This window comes from Primulina tabacum, chromosome 6 (assembly GCF_025594145.1).
Source record: "Primulina tabacum isolate GXHZ01 chromosome 6, ASM2559414v2, whole genome shotgun sequence".
Taxonomy (NCBI): domain Eukaryota; kingdom Viridiplantae; phylum Streptophyta; class Magnoliopsida; order Lamiales; family Gesneriaceae; genus Primulina; species Primulina tabacum.
Genome location: NC_134555.1, coordinates 4,963,946 through 4,985,416, shown reverse-complemented (window position 1 = coordinate 4,985,416; position 21,471 = coordinate 4,963,946). Strand labels below are relative to the sequence as shown.

At 34.9% G+C, this 21,471-nt stretch overlaps 2 protein-coding genes across 3 annotated transcripts; one reads left to right on the top strand and one right to left on the bottom strand.

The window, feature by feature from the left end:
- The first annotated feature begins 131 nt into the window (after window positions 1-131).
- LOC142548921 (uncharacterized) lies at window positions 132-4,718 on the top strand. Of its 2 annotated transcripts, XR_012821020.1 has the most exons (5): window positions 132-394; window positions 1,401-1,523; window positions 3,597-3,679; window positions 3,806-3,925; window positions 4,390-4,470. XR_012821020.1 is itself a non-coding variant. In XM_075657560.1 (4 exons), exons 1-4 carry the CDS (start codon window positions 361-363, stop codon window positions 4,452-4,454), a joined length of 342 nt encoding a protein of 113 aa, XP_075513675.1. In that variant the 5' UTR covers window positions 136-360; the 3' UTR covers window positions 4,455-4,718. The 2 variants fall into 2 exon arrangements, 1 of the variants encoding a protein (XP_075513675.1); XM_075657560.1 differs by lacking the exon at window positions 3,597-3,679 and having other exon boundaries at window positions 136-394; window positions 4,390-4,718.
- Window positions 4,719-12,401: 7,683 nt separating this feature from the next.
- LOC142548920 (seipin-2-like) lies at window positions 12,402-15,399 on the bottom strand. The gene is made up of 2 exons (XM_075657559.1): window positions 14,188-15,399; window positions 12,402-13,082 (listed from the first exon to the last, which is right to left on the bottom strand). The coding sequence occupies exons 1-2, from the start codon at window positions 15,274-15,276 to the stop codon at window positions 12,597-12,599; spliced, it is 1,575 nt and encodes a 524-aa protein (XP_075513674.1). The 5' UTR covers window positions 15,277-15,399; the 3' UTR covers window positions 12,402-12,596.
- Between the last annotated feature and the right edge of the window lie 6,072 nt (window positions 15,400-21,471).

Genomic DNA, 21,471 nt, shown 5'->3' with positions numbered 1-21,471 from the left:
AGTTATTATTAAAACTTAAAAGGCTTGACATTTAAAATAATAATAATTTTATATTTCAAAATTAACATTTTATTTTCTAAAAAACATAAATAAAATATTTATCATTTTTTCTCGTGGCTCGAAAACAAAACCTAACAAAGCTCCGCAACTCATTTACTGGACTGATCGTAGAAACCTGAAAGAGAGTGGACTCCATTCTTTCGATTGTCAGTGCATAACTTCGCCAGAAAAAAAGGGAAAAAACCCAAGATTCCATCTCATATATTGAATAGAAAAAGAAGTACCTCCCTGAAATTCTACCAAATCAGTGGGCTAGGGCGGTGTGAAATCTTTTACTGGAGGGAATTAGTGGTTGGCGATATGGGCTGCGCTGGATCACGGGAGAAGGGAGAGGGTACTCTTTATGTTGCGTTCTTCACTGGATTGAAATCTTGTTTTCTTGAATTTCTTGCTTTCAATGAGGGACACTGTTATTTGGGGTTCACCATTAGTTATTTGAGTGCAAAATTACATTTTTGCTTCATGGATTTGTTTAAATGTCTATTGTTATTGGGTCTCTGTGTCTGGGATTTGGTGAATTTAAATTTAGCTTCTTGAATGTTGGGATTGTGACGACTGTTGTGATTTTTCTAATGTTGGTGTGAATCATGAGTTATTCTTTTGTGATTCTATTCCAATCTGCAATCGGTTCTTGGTAGTTAATTTTGCATTGAGTTTCGCTCTTGGACAAATGAGTTGATTGAGGATTGAATTTATTCAATATGTTCCATTTGACAGGAAATATTTCTCTGATTTGTCAAGAGTCCCGAGGCTTCAATATTATGAACCTTTGACTTGGGGAAGAAAGTAAAAAAGTAAAAAAAAAGAAAGAAATGGCTGTGTTTCCCGAGTCTGCATTTTGTCAGACTTATGGGTTATACGTGGAATCCTGATATAACTAGATTGTAATTTTAACGGCTTGGTGGAACATCTATTTTAGTGCAAAACCTAGAGAAATATACGTTTATAAAAAATCTTGCTGATAGATAGTCAAATTTGAGCTTGGGTTTTTTGATCTCGGAGATATAATCTAATATAAACAATCAAGATCACAAACTATGATTGATCATATTTTAAAGACTAATAGAATAAGTTGCAAATTGTTTCATATCATGCAAGCACCAATAATTTTGATTTTTATTTGTAAAAAGTGTCCCTCAACTTACTCACATTTTATGCTTTATGAATGAGCAACACAATATCTATTTGTGCCTTCTGCGTGTCTCATGCATGATGCATCAATATGGTGCTTGCTGTGGTGTAAGCTTCTTAAATATTAGACTTACCGATTCAATAATAAAAATTTGGACTTTGTTTTATTATTAGCTGCCTCATAGTTATGGCTTTTAATCTGAATCCAGAAACTTCAAAGAAAATAAGAAAACCCAAGGCATGGAAGCATTCAGAAGCTATAACTAGAGCACAACTGGTACAGATGCGCGAGGAGTTCTGGGATACTGCTCCACATTATGGTGGTCGGAAAGGTATTGGATTATTTATTTTTCTACAAATCTTTACATAATCATCACACTAAGCTCAAGAGCTAGCTGTGGGGCTTCTTCAGATGATTATATGTGAATAAGCTATGGTGCTCTATTATTGTATATGGTTATCACAAGAGATAAAAATTGTCATATATTTCGGCACACTCCCCCCTAAAAAACTAGATAGTCATAGTATGCTTTTTCCCGGTATGATTTAGGAAGTTAGGACCATACAAAGTTTCAGAGAAATGAAGTCATACAATATCTAATTTGTTATATTAAAGAATTCTTTACAGCAGCATGTATGCGATTTTTATTTCATAGAACTTCATTTTCCTTCTCAAGTTTTTTCACTTTCGTGAATTTATTTGGATCATCTTGATTTTACTTTTATCTCATTGAAACACTTCTTTCCATACTTCATTTACATGGCGCTTCATTACCATGGCGCTTCTTGCGACTTGCTGACTTGATCTCAAACCATGTTAGTTAATAGTTATCTACCAACTTTTAAGCTATCTTATTGTCTATTAATTGATGGAACTGGAAAGATTTACCTTCCCTCCCGGCTTCCCCCTTTCAAGTGGAAGAAGTCTGAGCTCGTAGTGCAGTTTGGGGTGTAGTTCTTTGGTTTCGTAGACCATTCCTTACACTGATGAAGTTATTTACTATGTCAGTGAATTGACTACTTTGGAGTAAAAGATTGATTGTATGGTTTGGACAGTTCTCTAATTTTACTTTCATTGTTTAATGGTTTATAAATAATGGTATTACAAAAATGAAAATAAAATTTGGTATGCAAATGAGAATTGATTCTATAATAAGTTATTGAATACTTCTATGACAATAATATTTACAAGTTCAAAAATATATTTAATTGCAAATATATATTGAGTGCTTCGTTGACTAGTTTCTTATGATATTCCTCCATCTGCTAATGGTTTGAAATAATATGTGTGTATATATATATATACTGTACTGGCGTTTTAATATCTAGACGCATCAAAATTTTGGTGTCTTTATGGTATGTTCGGTAGGCATGATAACATAATGATTGTTTCCTAATCCAGATTTATCCTTCATTTGACTTGCAAAATTGTTGGCTTGTTTCTAACCTCTGAGCATGATGCTAATTACCATTATGGCCACATATTTAACTTCTACCTTTTGAAAGATGAGAGAGTGCATACCAAGAGACTAAATTAGTATGACTCTATCTTGTTTAGTACATAATACCAGCTAGATAGCACATAACTTCATCTAGATATTCGAAAAAATTAACTCTATTTGGTAAACTATTATTTTTTTGTTTAATAATATATGACAGATAATTTTTATAATCTAGTCTACTTTTGTATAGTCACTGGTGACATACCAAACTGTAAAAGAACGATATTTAATGTGCTCTCTTTAATATCTAATAAGATAGCTCTATACTATAGGATTACCATTGAAAAAGAGGCCTGACATAGAAAGAGACCAAGGTAATTGGTATGACACCATTGCCTTTAATATATAGTGATAGATATGTTGTAGTATTGCGAAAAGGGATGCAATACCAAGAGTTTAAGGTAGTTTCTGTAATACTCTCTTCCGTATGTAGTGGTAGATGTACAAAAACTTAAAAGGGGGAGGGCTTTATACCATGAGAGCGTGATAGTTAGTATGGCACAGTTCCTTTAATATATGGTAATAGATTGTACGAAACATTAAATCTTCAATATATTAAAATTTCAATCTCTTGATGTTTCTTTTTTCTTACAATTACATTTATTCTAATGAATATAATACATACAATTTGATATTTATAAAATGTTTTTTAGGGATAACAAACTATGCATATATGATGTGTGTTGTGCCACTAATTGTTATATTAAGCAAGATAATTTTTGAGAAAATATCCTGATATACCAAATGCGTGCTGCTAGAAATAGTGTTAACTTAAAAAGTTGCAAGAGAATAGTGATGAATAAATTTGTAATATTCACCTTTTGTATTGAATGATACAGTCTGCATTTTATAATATGATGAGAGCAATATGACGTTGTGCCCTTGTAAATTGTTTGTTCGCAGATGCTAGTATTATATGTGATTATGATGATGCATCACTTTTCTTTCAGAGACCTAAGTTTGTTCTTGTTGAAGATTTGAACCAGGTTCAAATTTGATGTTTGAGTTTCAAATATTAGTGTGGGTCAAATTGTCAGCTCAATATGATGAAAACTTTAATCCGGTAATTCCAATTTATGCTTCATTTCCTGATGGTTTTTATCGACTTTCAGAGATTTGGGATGCACTTCGGGCTGCAGCCGAGGCTGATTTAACTCTTGCACAAGCAATTGTGGATAGTGCTGGAGTTATTGTTCAAAGTTCTGACTTAACAATCTGCTATGATGAGAGAGGTTTGCATTTTATTCTACTTTGGGTGCAGATGGATCAAATCAAGTTGAATATTTTTGTGTTTTTGGTATTTGAACTCAAGCTCGTTTTTGAAAATAGTAGTAGCTTGGGCTCAATTCCATTCGTTAGTTGAATGTTCAAGCCAGACGAAGAATGAACTACATTGCTCAAGTTCAGCTTGAATTAAAATTTGAGTCAAGTTCGATTCATGTTCGAACTAAATTAGCATGAGTCATAGGTCGAACTTAGGTGCTCGTTTAGTTCTAAAAATATTTATAAAACATTATTCTGTATATCAGTACTCAAAAACAACAATAAAATTATTTGGGTTCAAATTTGAGTAGAAATATATTTGAATATATTAGATCTTGGCTCAAGCTCATCAGTTTCAAATATGCATTTTATAACATCTTTATGTAATGCCCACCCCTCTTGTATATCTTCTTAATCTGTAATCTTATTGCAGGTGCCAAATACGAGTTACCCAATTATGTTTTGAGCGAACCCACGAATCTGATCCTTGACAATTGAAAAAAAGCTACTCGCGGACGAGACTGTAAATTGTCATGTAAATTGGTCTTTCTGGCATCTTGTTTCTAACTTCGTCCCGTTTTAATCTTGCTCGATGTCCATCTTCTTAATTCGTTGTATTAAGTACTTCTCTTTGATAACAACCCCACGTGGGCCTTTGGGGATGACTATGGATGTGTGAATTTTAGCTTTATACCTTGGAAAACAATAAGTATATACTGAAGTTTGTAAACAGGTTATCTAAATTCGATTCTTGAGTGACCACCATCCTCTTATCTACATATCTAAAATATGGGCGTTCCGTTTACTGTTTAACCCGGCTCATGCACTCGATCAGCAGCCTACTAGCTTGAGTATTATATATATATATATATATATAAAATCCAAGTATTAAATAATATTGAAATTCATGTAATGCCAGTTACATTGTTTTGTACATTGCTAGAAGGGCTTGTTGATCAAAGCAATGCAATGTTTTTTTTTTATATATTTAAAGTTTGTTTTAAATTTTCATATCTTACACACTTCTATCTAACTCTCAAATTACAAATGCGTGTGGCAAAGAAAATTCGAAATTTAGTAGCCATTTCGCAAATGGTTCTGAGAATCAAAATTAAGAAAGAAAAGATGGTTCAAAGCTAGAGCGATTATTTCTCGATTTTCAAAGGCAAATGAAATTAATATTTATTCTCCTTTCGTGATCCAGTTTAATTTTCATGCAATCCGTAAATAATCTTTCCTGATTATGTTAAAGGGTCAATCAAGCGATTACAATTTTGGGTCGTTTTCATTTTTCGAATCAAGAAATGTCTGACCCTTTCCGGATGTATTCCATATGTGCGAATAGTCAGCGAAGGGACGTCGGACAATGATTGACCACACTTTTGAGTAATTTGTTATTGTTTGGTTTAAGCAACACATGTATAACTTCTAAAACAATAGCATTGTTTTAAGTTAGTTTGCTAAAGTGAGTAGTAATAGGCTAAATTGTTTGCAACTCTTTTCTTATATTGTGCTCAGGATGTAATCTTTTAGTGGTTGATCACGGGGAACAGTTGAAGAAACTTCAGTGAATTTCATATGGAATGTATGTGAATCTACAGCGCATGAGCATATTGCCTTCGAATCGCGTGAATTTCATATGGAATGCATGCAAATTCGCTTCACACCAACAAAGAAATGACAGCAAGAATTTCAATCTGTTGAATTGAGCTATTGTATTTGCTGCGAAGGCAAAGAAACCTTAACAAAACAGAAACTCTTTTTTAAGAATCAAATTTGAAAAGAAACAGAGCTAAATCTACACCAGCTTTTCTTGATTTTGATCAGCTATGTACAACTTCACAGCTTTTCTCATGTCCTCGACAGAGTCACACCCTTCAAAGAAATTAATCAACTTCTTCAGTTCCAAATCCCCGAGATCGTTGATGAAAGGCTTGATTGGGATGGCATTATCAGGCTGAAAAATGTAGGAATTTGGATTTGTCGTCCACAATCACCAACCTGCTAACATCTCTCCCAATTTCTGACAGATCTTTTACCAACTTGCCATCAAATTCTTTGCAGGAATCACGGTACAGGCGGTGAGATACACAAGATCTCCAGTCAAGCCTATCCAGCACAAGAGACGCGTATTTCTCGACCCCAGCTGTGAAAACGACAACCTCGAACTTCTGACTCAAGAAATTCTAGAATTCATCCACAAATGGCCTCTTGAGCACGTAGAACTCGACCTTTTCTCCATCGATCTCAGGCCTGACTATGAAATCGTACTTCTCGGGAGGAGGGTTTGTCCTGGAATGCACCAGTGTTTCGTCTAAGTCAAGAAAAATGGTCTTTTTCTCAGGGTAAAGAGACGGAGGGAGGCTCGTCTTCTCGTTGAAGAGGGCTCTACGGACGGCCTCCGGGGGATTTGCAGGGGCTTTTTGAAGAATTTGGTATCCCTTCTTGCGGGGCGTTTTCTTGGGGGTGGCTATACAAGCTAGTCTAGCAAAAATATTGATGAGGCGGCGGTGGCAAGAGGACAGAGACTTGTTGATGGAAGCAACCACCCGAGAGGCGGCGCCGGTGGCATTTTTGGTCGGGGATTTCTTGCGGCTGCGGCGGCTGTTAGTGAAGTTTTTTAGATTCTTGAGGGATTTTGTGGGGGTTCTCTTTACAACCTTGGACACCATTTCTGCCGAGAAAATTGGGTAGCAAAACGGTCAATTCTAGAGAGAGTGGTGTGGGTGGGGGGCAGTTAAGTTTTGGTTTTGCAGAATTTGAATTTAGGCTCGGCTCCAACGGTCGATTTTTAATGTTTTGGTTTGGAGCAGATTCGAATAGAAAATTAAAAGGAAACATTCAATTAAAGAGAGAACCGAGAGTACCGTTTACAGCTGGCGGACTTCGAATCACATTGGCGGGATGTAAATTGAACAATAATCAGGGGGATGAAATCATTTCAAAATTTAGAATCATAGACTTTTCAATAGTTTTTATTTAGAGATATTAAACCACATGATTTTTATCTAAGTTTAAATTCTTATAATAATAATTATCATCCCTGTTGGTGCTATTTGAAATCAATGTTTCAAAATATATATTCAATGCGAATCAAATCTTTTTCTCTTGTTAACTTTATTTTTACTTGAAAAATCTTAATGATTTATTCACATTGTTTGCACAAAAAAAAATTGCAATAGACGCGCCAGATGCGAATTCTTGTCAAGTTGAAATATGACTTATAAATCAGATCTCGATTCGATCGTTAGTTATAATTTTCTCGGTAAGCCATAAAAAATAGGAAACTAAATCAGGAAATCAAAGAAAAATTCATGAACAACAACAAATTTAGTTTTTTTTTATAATAAACTAGAATTGGAAAATTGAAGGAATATGCTGCTAAAACTAAGAAAATTACAATAATGAAAACTGGAAATAAGCAATTGGAATGAATTAAAATTGATGACATTTGTAGAAGCTTTTTGCCGTAGAATTTTGTGTTGATGAGATTGTGTAGAAGCTTTTCTGATCTCCATCATCGCATTTGTTACGTATTTCTTCAACTAGTTTGGTCCATCTTCCACGATAATTGATCGTGTCTCAGCTTTCTCAACGTCTGCGGACGTAGGGTCAATTCTCCAACTGCCCGAATCTTCTAACCTAATGCGTCTTTAATCTAATGGCCTCTAGTTTTTTGTTTTTGGGTCGAACAAATGCTTCGTGTAGTCAATTTGGCTATTTATATAAGTTAATCTTATTGTTGCACCCAATTTAGGCCTAAATTCATAAAGCAATGATTTGTGGAGGAGGAAAAGAACCGAAATTGTGATCATCCACCTCTTCAACTCCCCTCTTCTAAGTCTACGATAAAACCACATTTCAAAAATTTCACTTGATTTTCTTCCCCCAACTCTTCCGGCCAACAAATTCTATACAAAAATTAATTTGCCCTCAAATTTCCATATTCTGAATATTTTCCCTTTCTGTCTAGCTTTATGACTTACCTCAGAATTTGTTGTTTCAATAGCTTTGAAAACTTGAACTCAAGATCATGAATTTCTTATTGACTTTATTTTTCTTTGATTTGAATCTATTTTGTACTTCTCTGTATGAAAGAATGTGTACAAAGAATGCACAGTATTTATTTTAAGAAAACTTCATACCTGAACATCTGTTGATTTACTAGAGCTTATGGCATTTGCTGCTAATGTTCCGGCCAACGATGAACTTTATCCTTGATCGATCTCTTTGCGATCTTACATCATTTATACCTAAGAAATTAGGCCAAAAAACACTACTGAATGAATTTAAAGACCATTATTTGACCAATTTATACAAATCCATGCTTACAGCATCCAAGTATTTCAACTACTAAGCCATTTTTTGGCCATGCTTCATTTAGTTTTGTTTTCACATTTAGTGGTTAACATATCTTACATATCTTGCTTGGAAGTCGTTCCTCTTTCACTTTTGTATGCTTCACAATTATTCGAGCCTCTGTGTTGCCATTCCATTGAATTCTTGTCCGATTCTCATTTATTTTGCAGAGAATGATCAATTGGAGAAAGACGAGGATTTGAGAATTTCAAAGATTAATACAAAAAAGTACCTTTAACGGCCAATATAAATGAATAAGCTTGTTCTTTAGAAGTGCCAATGACCAAAAATTATCAATCTTAGATGGAACTTTTGCTAGTGACTGAGCACATATCAATTCAATGCCACACACATTTGGAATTTTTTTAAAACATAGACTAAGAGAATAATAGTTGTGCTAATGCACAATCTTTCGTTTTCTTTCCTAGCCTCAAACTTATTTTGATGGTGTTTTTTGAAAGGGAATGCGGCCTTTCCGACCAAAAAACTAGTTGGATTAGCTTCTAGATGGTGTTGGATTTTCATTTGCTATTCTTAGTCGTATGAATGAATGTTAGCAGCTTTTAGGCCTGCTTTGTTAGAGAATCTCTTTTGATTTGTGTTGCCATTATTGTGTTTTCTTCTCCATCTGTGATGTGATTGAGGTTGAAATTTCATGAAAATGGCCAAATGACCTGTTTTGTACAATATATCTCACAATCAATATACCAATCTTCTTTTAACCACTATCAAGCACATATAGCCAACTTCTTGGCATATTTTCACATGTAAACACCAAATCATATTTCAATCAATTTGCATATTCAAGCTTCACACTATCATCAAATATTATTTAAGGGCAAATCAACTATGAGGCCACACCAACACAACGATTTTAACAAAAAATATAAATTTTACAAAAAAGGGCTAAATAGCCAACTTTGCATCAGAACTTCAAATATTTTACTCATAACCAATTTACTCCAACTCGGTCAACCTTTTTTTCTTTTTGTTCCTTATTTGAGGTCTTTAAAGCCATTATTTGACCAACAAATATTCCACATAATGAAAATGGGCCTTCTTTAGAAAGATAAAATAAAAAAGGTTGACTTACCTTGTATCTTGGAGTCCTTGTCATGTAGGTCACTTGCGTAGGTCATTGACTGTGAAGATCCGAGGTAATGAGGGGTACATTTTGGCCCCACGAGCATGCTCTCTTGCATTCTTTGTAGGTATTGCTCGACCGGTTAGATCCTCATCAGCTTCTAACTGGAACATGAATTTAATAACCTCATATTTCTGCATCACATGCTGTTTTTGTCCATTACCCAACTCATATTGGGGTGTTGGTGCTATATTCTCTTCCTTCATGTGCGGTGGGGTACTGGACAAAAGAACCGGTGGTATAACCTGTGACACCCGGAGTTGAAGATCCTAGAGCGGTAATGGTCTGCAATGTGAGTGGTTAATACCTGAAAAATGGAAACTCTACCAATGAATGGGTGACATGGATCATAAATAAACCAATCATACAACATAATGAGAGACATAAAAGAATTGATCGACATATTCTTTTCGAAAGCTCATAACTTAAAAATTCTAAAGTTAAACGTACTTAAATTGGGAAAATTTTGGGATGAGTGATCTTATAAGAATTTTCTCAAGGTTTCTGTGACTGAGGACATAAGCACGTTGAGAATAGCTGTTTTGATACAGTGTGGAGAATCGTCGAATCTAGGACGTTACAAGTGGTATCAACGATCGGTCTCTCTTAGTATGGTGTGGTTCGAGGACGAAACAAGCGGAAGCTGGTAGACACGTGACACGCAGAGCCAAATATCATAGGGCGGTGCATGATTTGTAATATGAGTGATTAATACATGAAATAAGGAAGCCCCACCAATGAATGAGCGATAGAGAGCATGAATGAATCGATCTCACACCAGAATGAGAGATATAAAAGATTTGACAGATATTACTCATATCAATAAGTTGAATCTTCTTTACAAGAGCTTATAACTTTAAAACTCCAAAGTTAATTGTACTTGACTTGAGGTAATTTTGGGTTGGGTACCTCCTGAGAAGTTTCTTAAAGTGAGTGCACACTAAAAAGAGCCGTGTTGATATATTTAAGATAGTAATTGAATCTGGGGCATCACATTCATTGCCAAGCTTGCCGTCAGACTCGTAAGGTTTTTTTTTCATCTTTTGATGACCTCCTCCATTCTCTTGAGTTTACTACATATACCTCTCTCCATTGACATCACGTGACTCATTGGAAATTTCTAAACGACAAAATGTACATCTTTTTCTTTCACAGCCTGATCCTCAAACTTGTGTACGAGTCCTCGACTGATCTTCCGCTAGAATCAATCTCTTATCACTGTAAACGATGTTCCTTCCATTGTGACTGAGAATACCTTCATGTTTATCAGTATTTGTTAGCTTTGGAGGCATCCTTGGTCCCACTGGACGTGCCAAAACTGTTTGCACGGAAAATTTGTGCCGGTTTACCAAGAATGAAATCTTGCCAACTTGAAATCTGACTTTTAAAATCAAACGAAGTGGATTCCTACTTGATCGTTAGTTATAATTCTTTCGATAAACTACAAAAACTAGGAAACTAAATCAAGAAATTAAATGAAAATTCATGAACATAACAAATTTAATTTTGCTACGATGAATTGGAATAAACATTTTTTACAACTAGAATTAGAAACGATGAAGGTATGTGACTAATGAAATTACGATAATGAAAACTGAAATTAAGCGAATTAAAATTTACTAGAATTGACTAAATTTGTAGAAACTTTTTGTTATAGAATTTTGTGTTGATGAGATTGTGTAGAAGCTTTTGATCTTCATCCTTTTTGTTTCATATTCTTTCAACTGGTTTGGCCCATTTTTCATGACAAATTGATCATGTCTCAACGTGAGACCAACTTCTCCAACGATCATATCTTATAACATAATCGACGTTTGACCCAATAGAGACTTCAGTTGTTTGGGGGTTTTTTGGTCCAACATATACTTTCTTTTAATGTGCTAGAGTCTTAGCGCATAGAGTCATTTCTTGCACTCTCAACGTAGTGAGATATTCATCCTCGCAGTTAGATATCGTTTGGTTCATGATACGAGACAAATAATATAGATATAGTAATATTTTTTAATAATAAAATATATAAAAATGATAGTTAATATAATGTTTGATTTGATTAATTAATTTGACTAAATTTGAGATATTGTGATATTATCGATTTGCTTTTTTGAAAATATTAATAAAATATCTATAATATTATTTATTAAGGGTAATATTGTAATTTCAACTCATTGATTTGATTGATGTAAGATAAATGATTGATGATTTGATTGATGTAAGATAAATGATTGATAGATAGATAAATAATATGTTACATCAAACGTTAGATTAGATTGAATAAAAATATAGTGGGTCTCATGTGAGACCGTCTCACGGATCTTAATATGTGAGACGGGTCAACTATACTCATATTCACAATAAAAAGTAATATCTTAGCATAAAAAGTAATATTTTTTCATTGATGACCCAAATAAGAAATCCGTCTCACAAATATGACCCGTGAGATCCGTCTCACACAAGTTTTTGCCAAATATAGATAAATAATATTACGAACCAAACATTACCGTGTGTCTTATCATAGGAATAATCACATTGAAATAAATAAAATCAGTGCCCAAGCAACAAACGTTCGAGTGAATCGACATTTTTTAATGTATAATGAATATTTAAATCCTTTTTTTTTTGTTTGAAGATTTTTTTTTTCATTTTTTAATGTTTTAATTTAATATAATTTTTCTGTTTGTTTTTCGTGATTGGTATGTCTCTTGGATTTGAGGAAAGGTATTTCTAGAGAAAAACTGGTGAAAATGTGAGATCCACGCTCATTTCATTATAATATACTAAATTTATTATATTAAAACATTTTTATTTTCAGGGCAAATAAATCAAAATTATTACAGAAATTTTTATTATACTAGAAAATTATTGTGATCAAGGAATAGGAATATATACATTTATGGTACATATGATGCAAGAGAATTGGGAGAACCATTTTTAGGTTTTATGCATATGAGAAATGCTGCTCTGCTTTCATAATATTTAACCTTTGGTATATAAAATTGTTAAAACATACTTACAGACGTGAAGTTGCAGATAATTTTAATTCATCTATTAGACGTACAAATCAGTATTGCCAATACAGGTATTGGATTCACAGGCCTCATGCTGCCTTTTACAAGACAAGTGCAGCATCTATTGGGAGTTTAACCTCGCACTGGATTATCAATCTGTGGCGAATCTCCGTCAATCGATTCTTCCCTCAATCTTATTCTTGGGATCACGATGGATTTACAGCACAGGAGAGCAAAAAGTAACTCCATGGTAAAGATAGTCATGCTAGTCCACACAAATAATGATTTCTTCCAAAACCATAATACCTTTCTAAAAAACGGAAGTTCAGACTCCAGGGTCAAAGTTGAAGTGTAAATTTCAGGAATACCGGCACCAGGCTTGAATTCGGCACGTGGTTCAATGATGACCCTTAAGCAGGCGGTTGGCACGACGTCTTCGGTAAAACCTCGGATGTTTATTTTCAGATTCTGGGATTCCGATGTATAACCAGTTAAAATTGGAGCAACCTTAAGAAAAGTCAGCAAAAGCCGAATAGGTTGGCTTCTATACTGCAACATGCATGGACGCCTTGAGCTTGCAAGGGTTTTACCATTCTTGGCAAGGAAATCCACTCTGACCTTCAAGAAAGAACAAAGAATAAATGAGGTGTATAATCACTGGTCAATGACATGAACTCGTCCTTACGTTTGTGTTGAATAGATTCAATGTTGTATCTACAAACAGTGAAATCTTAATGGGAAAAGAAAATGCAGAAATACAAGGACAACAATCAATGATCATATTAAACTTTCGCTGATCAGAGCGGCAGTGTGCTGCCGTAAGATGTTTTCCAGTGTAGAACTGCTAACAAAAGACAGAAATTGCAGATGCATTACAATATAGCAAAAAATTGTCACTAAATGATCTTATGTTCGATGTGTCCCATTTGTGGACTGAACATATTACTTTGGAGATTAATAAATGGCTTTTTAAGCAAACAAGTAGGCTTGGCATCTTGTTAAGAACCGCAATGACACCAAACACGACATATCCCTAACGCTGAAGTTTATTAATTTTATCTACAACAATCTCGGTTGCAGAGTAATAATAATATAACCAACGAAGTTAGTATGGCTAGACGATTATTAAGCATCAAGTATGTTTACATATAAACTTACTTGACACTTCCGGCAGTGATAAGAAAAATAAATCTAACCCTGGTGCCATTTGTATTTTTCTAAGTAAATTTATTTTGATTTCAAATTGCTCAATTCGAGCGAGCTGGCTGTTCAGATAAGGATGTTTTGGCAGTTACGAACAGTTGCATTTAATTATTCATCAAGTTCGGATTAGGAAACTAGTCTACAAAAGACACTATAACCAAAACAAGTAAACAACACAACATTTTTTCCTCTGTTCTCCATGAATACTTGTACATTATTTTACTGCTGAGGTCTTTTATAAGTTAGGTAACTTGACAACATTCACGAGTACCTAATCCTATGATCCTTCAACTTAAATACAGAATCAACACTGGGTTGGTTGTTATTTATTGTGCGATAAATACTATCCACATTCCCCATTGCAAGCCAATTGTCTCGAGGAAAGTGTCCGAGGCAACACACCTCGAAGCAATTTCTGTAATTTATTCTACTTTTCTATGTATAATATTCTACTACATAGTAGCATGAGCATTCCAAAACACAAAAATATATGAAATTAGACAGATCATCGACCACATACCTGGAATATTCCAAGATTCTGATTGTAGTCAGATTCGGGTAGCGTCAATAAAACAGTAACCTGCAATTTGTGATTAGCTGGTATTGCCCTTGATCCACCACCCTTCACAGATTCTGGTATCTCTGCAAGATAAGTTTCGTGGCTGAGCTCTGGGTCTGCAATTATAGGCACAAATGCCAGCGGACTCTTCTCCGTATAGTCAAAATTCAAATTTCTCTTAATTCCAATTGGCTCCTCCACCAACCTCCTTACCAACAATCCACTAATCACAAATGATGACACCAACAACCCCACTAATACAAAACACACATAACATGACCACAACAATCCCCAACCACATTTTAGACCAAGTTTCCAGATCGCATGGTGTTCTCTAAACCATTCATACACAAATGGGGACACATTTTCACGCATAAGATCCCAAATTATTTTCATTTTCCGAACCAGAAACCGTTTTACACGGTTCAAAACCCCAAACGGATTGAACACGACCATGAATAAATAATACGTTAACCATATTGGAAACATAAAAAATTTAACAGACAAATCAAACTGGAAGCTTATGGCCTTTATTACCAGACGAGCTAAAAGATCAAGCAGACTAGAATTTGCATCCTGGTTGCCATTGTTTTCCCCCAAATTCGATTCTTTTCTGACTAAATCCTCGTCACCTCTGCGTTCATTTGCGTCGGTGCAACTCGAACTTCCCTCATTATTCCTAGTATTCTCTCCACTCACGGCATCTTTCACACCTTCCGAGCCGCACTTCAGCTCACGCTCCTTAATTCTGCGGGAAAGCTTTGAATTTCTCTCTCTAGAATTCAAGTAATTCTCCAAGCTCACCGACGAGCTCAGCTTCGATGACTTGATTGAATCGGCTACGGAGGACTTACTATGATCATGCGATCCCCGTCGGCGCAAAGTCGCCGGAGGCATGGTTTTATTGTCAACGGAGGTTGACACGTCACCACAGGATTCCATTCCTCCGGGAAAAAAGGTTTCTTCGCAATCATAGAATGGGAAATCATCGAGCGCCTCGTGAAATTCGTCTTCAGCTTCATTTTGGGTAACTAATTTCGCATACTCCATTCAAAATAATGTGACAACGAGAAGCTGAATTTAGGGCATTCCGAGAATTCGAAAATTGGGGGAAACCAAGGACAATGGAAGTTGGATAACTGTACATATGGCTTTAAAAAATTGGAACGAAAAGATAAAAAAAGACAATCCTTTTCCCTGCTAGAAATCTGGTGGAGCGGCGTCACATGACATACCATTATTTATCAAATTTAGAAATTACAAGTTATTGTATTATGAAACACTGAGGTTATGAGTGTTGTTAGTTAGCAGAACTGCTGCGTTGAAGAGAAGCAGCCAAAATTAATAGACAAACAAAGATGGAATATGACCCGATCAACCGGCCCAGGGCTCAAGGGCGAGCTTGGCCCTATTTCTGGCCAAAGATCTAGACTACCCGCTATCTATAGATCTACTGTGAAACCCCGATTTTTTTCAGGAGATAAGAATTTTTATGATAAGCTTAATTTTGGGATAAACCGAGATATAATAATATTTGATATTATACTGATACCCAGATAAAGATCTAAGATTTGATATGATAATTATCCTAGATTTAAAGTTTGATTCAAATTTTAAACACAAGTATAAAACACGATCAGGATAGCAGTCAACCCCTATAAATAGGAAGACCCTCCCATTCAAATTTTACACCTCGATTTTCGAATTTCTCTCCATTATTTTCGAAATTCTTCCCCAAAAATTCTGCACGAGTCATCAAAATTCTGTCCAAGTTCAGAAATTCATTTCTCTTGCTCAGGTCTTCACCGTTCAGAATGTTCTTCCATATGTTTGGAACAACATATCCAAATTTGGGTCAAATCCAACAGTTAGTTTTTTGTTTATATCATTCGTAAGAAAAATGCTCGGATTTTAGGCGAGAAACAGCATACCTACGGTTTTTCGTCCATAAGTAGGTTAAAACGGCTTCAAACTCGATCTCCACCGTTCATAATTTAATTAACGTACTTGGTAACGTACTGTAAAAGTTGAGCCCGATCCAACGGTTCAATAAGATGCAAGGGATTTTACAAAGGGGATGATTTTTCGGTAGATGTGCTGATGCGTTTTCGAAGCATGATCCTTCTATGATTTTCGAATTCTTCGTGTTTTTTTCAAGGATTAAGGTAAGTGGGCTTGTTTTAAAATCTGTTGCGTATGAATTATTTCGTTTTCGAAAGTTTCGGTCGAGCACCGTCCTTCTGTCTCTACGTTTTTATGAAATTTGGTACGTTACGTATTGGCACTGTGAGGATTCACTGAAAATGGGTGGGAATCCCAACATATGGCCCTTCACGGTAGGATAGAACCGTTTTATGGCCTCGCCCCCCTAGATGATTAAAAATTAGGGACTGATTTCAGTAAACCATAGAAGGTGAAAGAATCACAGTGCTGTTATGATATGAATATGATGATATGTTATGAAAAGCATGATATGTTTACGTGTTATTTTCGAAAATTGTGTAAATATTTTTATGTTGTGCTCGAACGGCCCCCGCTTACTGAGTGACGATCATATCACTCACCCCTTACTCTACTCTCCTCAGATAAATCAGAAAAGAAAATCGAGGAAGATGAACAAGACCAGTTTTGGGGCTGATAATAAGATAATTCAAGAAGTTTATTTTAGTTTTGACTTAGTAAGTTGTAAACGCTCCGCATATTTTTTCTCATTTTAAGAATCTACGTTGTAAAGACAATCTTTTGATTGATTATGAGTAATAAACTAGTTTTTGGTTTATACTGTACTACGAGGCTTGTTGTTTTCAATTGTGTGGTTGTAAAACAACGTCGGTGTCGACTAACCCCGGTCACGGGACGTGACATTTAAGTGGTATCAGAGCCGCCAGGTTCATAATCCAGTTGGGGAAAATTTTACCAAAAGAAGAAAATAAAAATGGCCAAATTTTTGCAAAGAGCCGATCTAGTCTCCTCCAGAATGACCCAACGAGTAATATCCATAACGAAGTTGAGAGGCATGGTCCGAAAACGCAAAATTCCTTCGTTTAGGCATCTGAAATCGCGTATTTCCATTTTAGAAAAGTTTCGTATATCATATAACTTTCTGAAGAAAATTCCAAATTCGATTATGTCAACTGTTTTGGAACCCTCTCGACGTATTCTTTCAATCCATATGTTTATCTCTAGACTTTCCATTTTTGGAAAATATCTCGAAAAATCTCGTTCAACGCGTTTCTTAAAGTGCTTATCAGGATTTTTATGGAATTAGATTAAGGAAACAATTAGTATTGATCTATATTGTTGGGATTATATCTATCTGAGATAAATTGACTTACGCTTCTGACTTAAGATGAAATATTTGATTTGGGGACAATAAATTATTTATGGAAAAAAAAACTAGTATGTGAAAATCTGAGATAAGAGTTATAATAAGTTTTGGATATTCCAATATGGAAGTTGATTTTGGGCAATAGTTAAATGTGTAAACATTAATTTGGGTTCTTGAGAATGCTAAGCGTTAACTTTAAATATGTATAATTTTGTGTTATCTTGTTTAAAATGAAGTTGAGGGACAATATCTTAAGGTTAAGAAATTTATATTATTTTGGAATAAATAGTAGATTACGACTTTATGTGAATAAAATAAGTTATGAGATATTGAGATAGGTATAGCATAATAAGTTTTGAATTTTTTATGGTATTAAGAAAGATTCAAGGAGAAAGACATTCAATAAAAATAGTTTGTGTTGGAACTTTCTAAGCTCATGGTCTTGAGGAAAGTAAGGTTTAGTGCAAGTAAGATTTAACAAAAGAATTAATTGAGGATTAATTTCATTTGTACAAGGTTGAATAAGATTTTATTTTATGACGATTGAGTTATAATTTTTGGGATTTAAATCAATAGGGTATAGATTGATATTGAGTTAAGTTCCAAGATTTTATATGAGTTTTAAGTTTTGAGATAATAATTGTGATAATTTCAAGATAAAATAAAATCAGTATCTATTCGCATATATTCCGTACCGACTTGATTCCAAGTACTTTGGTAGATTTCGATGTCATCATATAGATGGTTTGGTTATCTAAGAGCAGTGCAATAGCAGATTGCCGGAGTAAGAATTTCAAAATCCAAACCGCGAATCAAGAAGAAATAAGGTATCATGGCAATGCCAAGAGACAAAAATACATTCTTTTCTGCTTCCCAAACTTGGAAAGCCATTAAATCAGGCAAAGAAGTTTACCTAACAATAGTGAACGAAGTGCAGGGAAGAAATTGAGCTCAAGTTGGAAGATACCCCAATAGTGCAGGAATTCTCAGACATTTTTTTTTCCGAAAGAATTCTCGGGATAGTCTCGGACCACGAGGTTGAGTTCAAAATCAATGTGGTTCTCGGTGCTGCTAATTTCAATAGCACCATACCGAATGACGCCAACTGAACTACAGGAGCTAAAAAAAAACAACTCCAAGAATTGCTAGACAAGAAGCAATTTCAACCGAGTACGTCTCCATAAGGAACTCCAGTACTGTTTGTGAATAAGGAAGACAGAAGTATGAGATTGTGTATAGATTATAGAGAACTCAATAAGATCACAATCGAGAATAAATATCCTTCTTCCAATGATAGACGACCTTTTCGATCAACTTAAGAAGCTACAACTTCTCCAAACTCGGCCTGAGAACAGGCTACTACCAATTGAAGGTCAGTGCTGAAGATTTTCCCAAAACAGCCTTCCGAAAAAGAAGTTCAAGCTATTACTTGACAAACTTTTTAGCGGTGTTCACCGAGGGGATCCTCATTTACTCACCAAGTGAAGAAGACCACAAAGAACATCTCCATCTCACTTTTCATAAGTCAATGGAGAGAGAACTTTATTCCAATTCAATAAAGGTGAGTTTCGGCTACAGAACGTCACTTTCTTAGGTCACATAATATGTGAGGCATGAGTATTTGCGAATACTAAGAAAGTAGAGGCAATCAAAGACCGGCCAAGACCAATGACAATGACAGAAATTCAGAGCTTCTTAGGATTGGCGAGCTATTATCGGGATTTGTATAAGATCTTCCCTCAATAGCAATACAGCTTACAAAACTCACAAAAGAACTCTAAATTAAATTGGAGCAAAGAGTGTGAGAAAATTTTTGAACCTTACGGAAGAAACTTGCAACCACAATGGTGATAGTGCTACCTGATGAAGGCAATGATTTTTTTCAATTACAGAGATCCGTCAAAGAAAGGTCTAAGATATGTGCTCATGCAAGAAGGAAGAGTAATTTTCCTCTGCATCAAGGCAATTGGAATTGTATAAGTAAAACTATCCAACTCGCGACCTTGAGTTAGCCGCAGTAGTTTTTGCATTACTGAAGCATTACCCTTACGACGCCTAGTGTGTGATCTTCACTGACCATCAGAGCCTCGAGTATTTGTTCACGTGGAAAGAATTGAACATGAGGTAGAGATGATGAATTGAATTATTTTGACGTAACGATAAGCTACCTTCCAGGCAAAGCGAATGAGGTAGCCGGCGCTTTAAATCGGAAAAACATGGGTAAGAGGATTCTAGCCTCACTATCGACGCAAATGTGCTTTGAGAAATCGTTAAGCAAAACCAGTTTCATGGTCTTGATGGGAAATTAAGATTTAGTATGAGAAAAGAAAATTTGAGATTAGAGATTATGTATAATAATCAATTGGAATTTTTATTTTTATTTTTTAAGATAATACTTTTGAGGTTTACTTAAGGTTGACCGTATTGGGTTATAGTTTGACTTTTGGGAATTTTATATTACTACAAGCATTGGGAAAGTAAACAATAATAATTGGGATCCAGCTTATGCATTACATGGTTGATATAAAATTTAAGAAATGATTTTTGAGATTTATATTGGATTGATTATGAGACTAGTCTTTATATTAAATGTTCAATAGAAAAGTTGATATTGATTTTTTGGATTTCAGTTAGAGTTACATTATTGGACTACATTTGGATTTCAAAAGGTTTTTATTTGGGTTTTCCTTTCTCATTAGACAAATAGTTTATCAAATTATGATTATGAGATATGCGACTATTGGGTTACAGTAAGTTTTTGTAGAATCAATGATTCGAATAATTATGGTTCAATATAAGTAAGTCAAAACTTTAGTTATTAAGATGTCTGACAAGAATCATTGGGATATGATTTAGGAATTTTAAACGATTTTCTAATCATACTGAAAGGAAGCCACACGAGATAAAGAATGCGAGAAGAATATTCTTATCATTCAAAGATCAAGCCAACCCAAGTTTCGAGAACGAAACTTTCCATAAGGTGGGAGGGATGTGAAACCCCGATTTTTTTCAGGAGATAAGAATTTTTATGATAAGCCTAATTTTTGGATAAACCAAGATCTAAGATTTGATATTATACTGATACCAGATAAAGGTCTAAGATTTGATATGATATTGATACAGATAAAGATCTAAGATTTGATATGATATTGATACCAGATAAAGATCTAAGATTTGATATGATAATTATCCTAGATTTAAAGTTTGATTCAAATTTTAAACACAAGGATAAAACACGATCAGAATAACAGCCAACCCCTATAAATAGGAGGACCCTCCCATTCAAATTTTACACCTCAATTTTTGAATTTCTCTCCATTATTTTCGAAATTCTTCCCCAAAAATTCTGCACGAGTCATCAAAATTCTGTCCAAGTTCAGAAATTCATTTCTCTCGTTCGGGTACTCGGAATCTGATCTCCACCGTTCAGAAGTTCTTCCATATGTTTGGAACAACATATCCAAATTTGGGCCAAATCCAACGGTTAGTTTTTTGTTTATAGCCTTTGTAAGAAAAGTGCTCAGATTTTAGGCGAGAAACAGCATACCTACGATTTTTCGTCCGTAAGCAGGATAAAACGGCTTCAAACTCGATCTCCACCGTTCATAATTTAATTAACGTACTTGGTAAAGTACTGTAAAAGTTTGAGCCCGATCCAACGGTTCAATAAGGTGCAAGGAATTTTACAAAGGGGATGATTTTTTGGTAGATGTGCTGATGCGTTTTCGAAGCATGATCCTTCTATGATTTTCGAATTCTTCGTGTTTTCTTCAAGGATTAAGGTAAATGGGCTTGTTTTAAAATATGTTGCGTACGAATTATTTCGTTTTCGAAAGTTTCGGTCGAGCACCATCCTTCTGTCTCTACGTTTTTTATGAAATTTGGTACGTTACGTGTTGGCACTGTGAGGATTCACT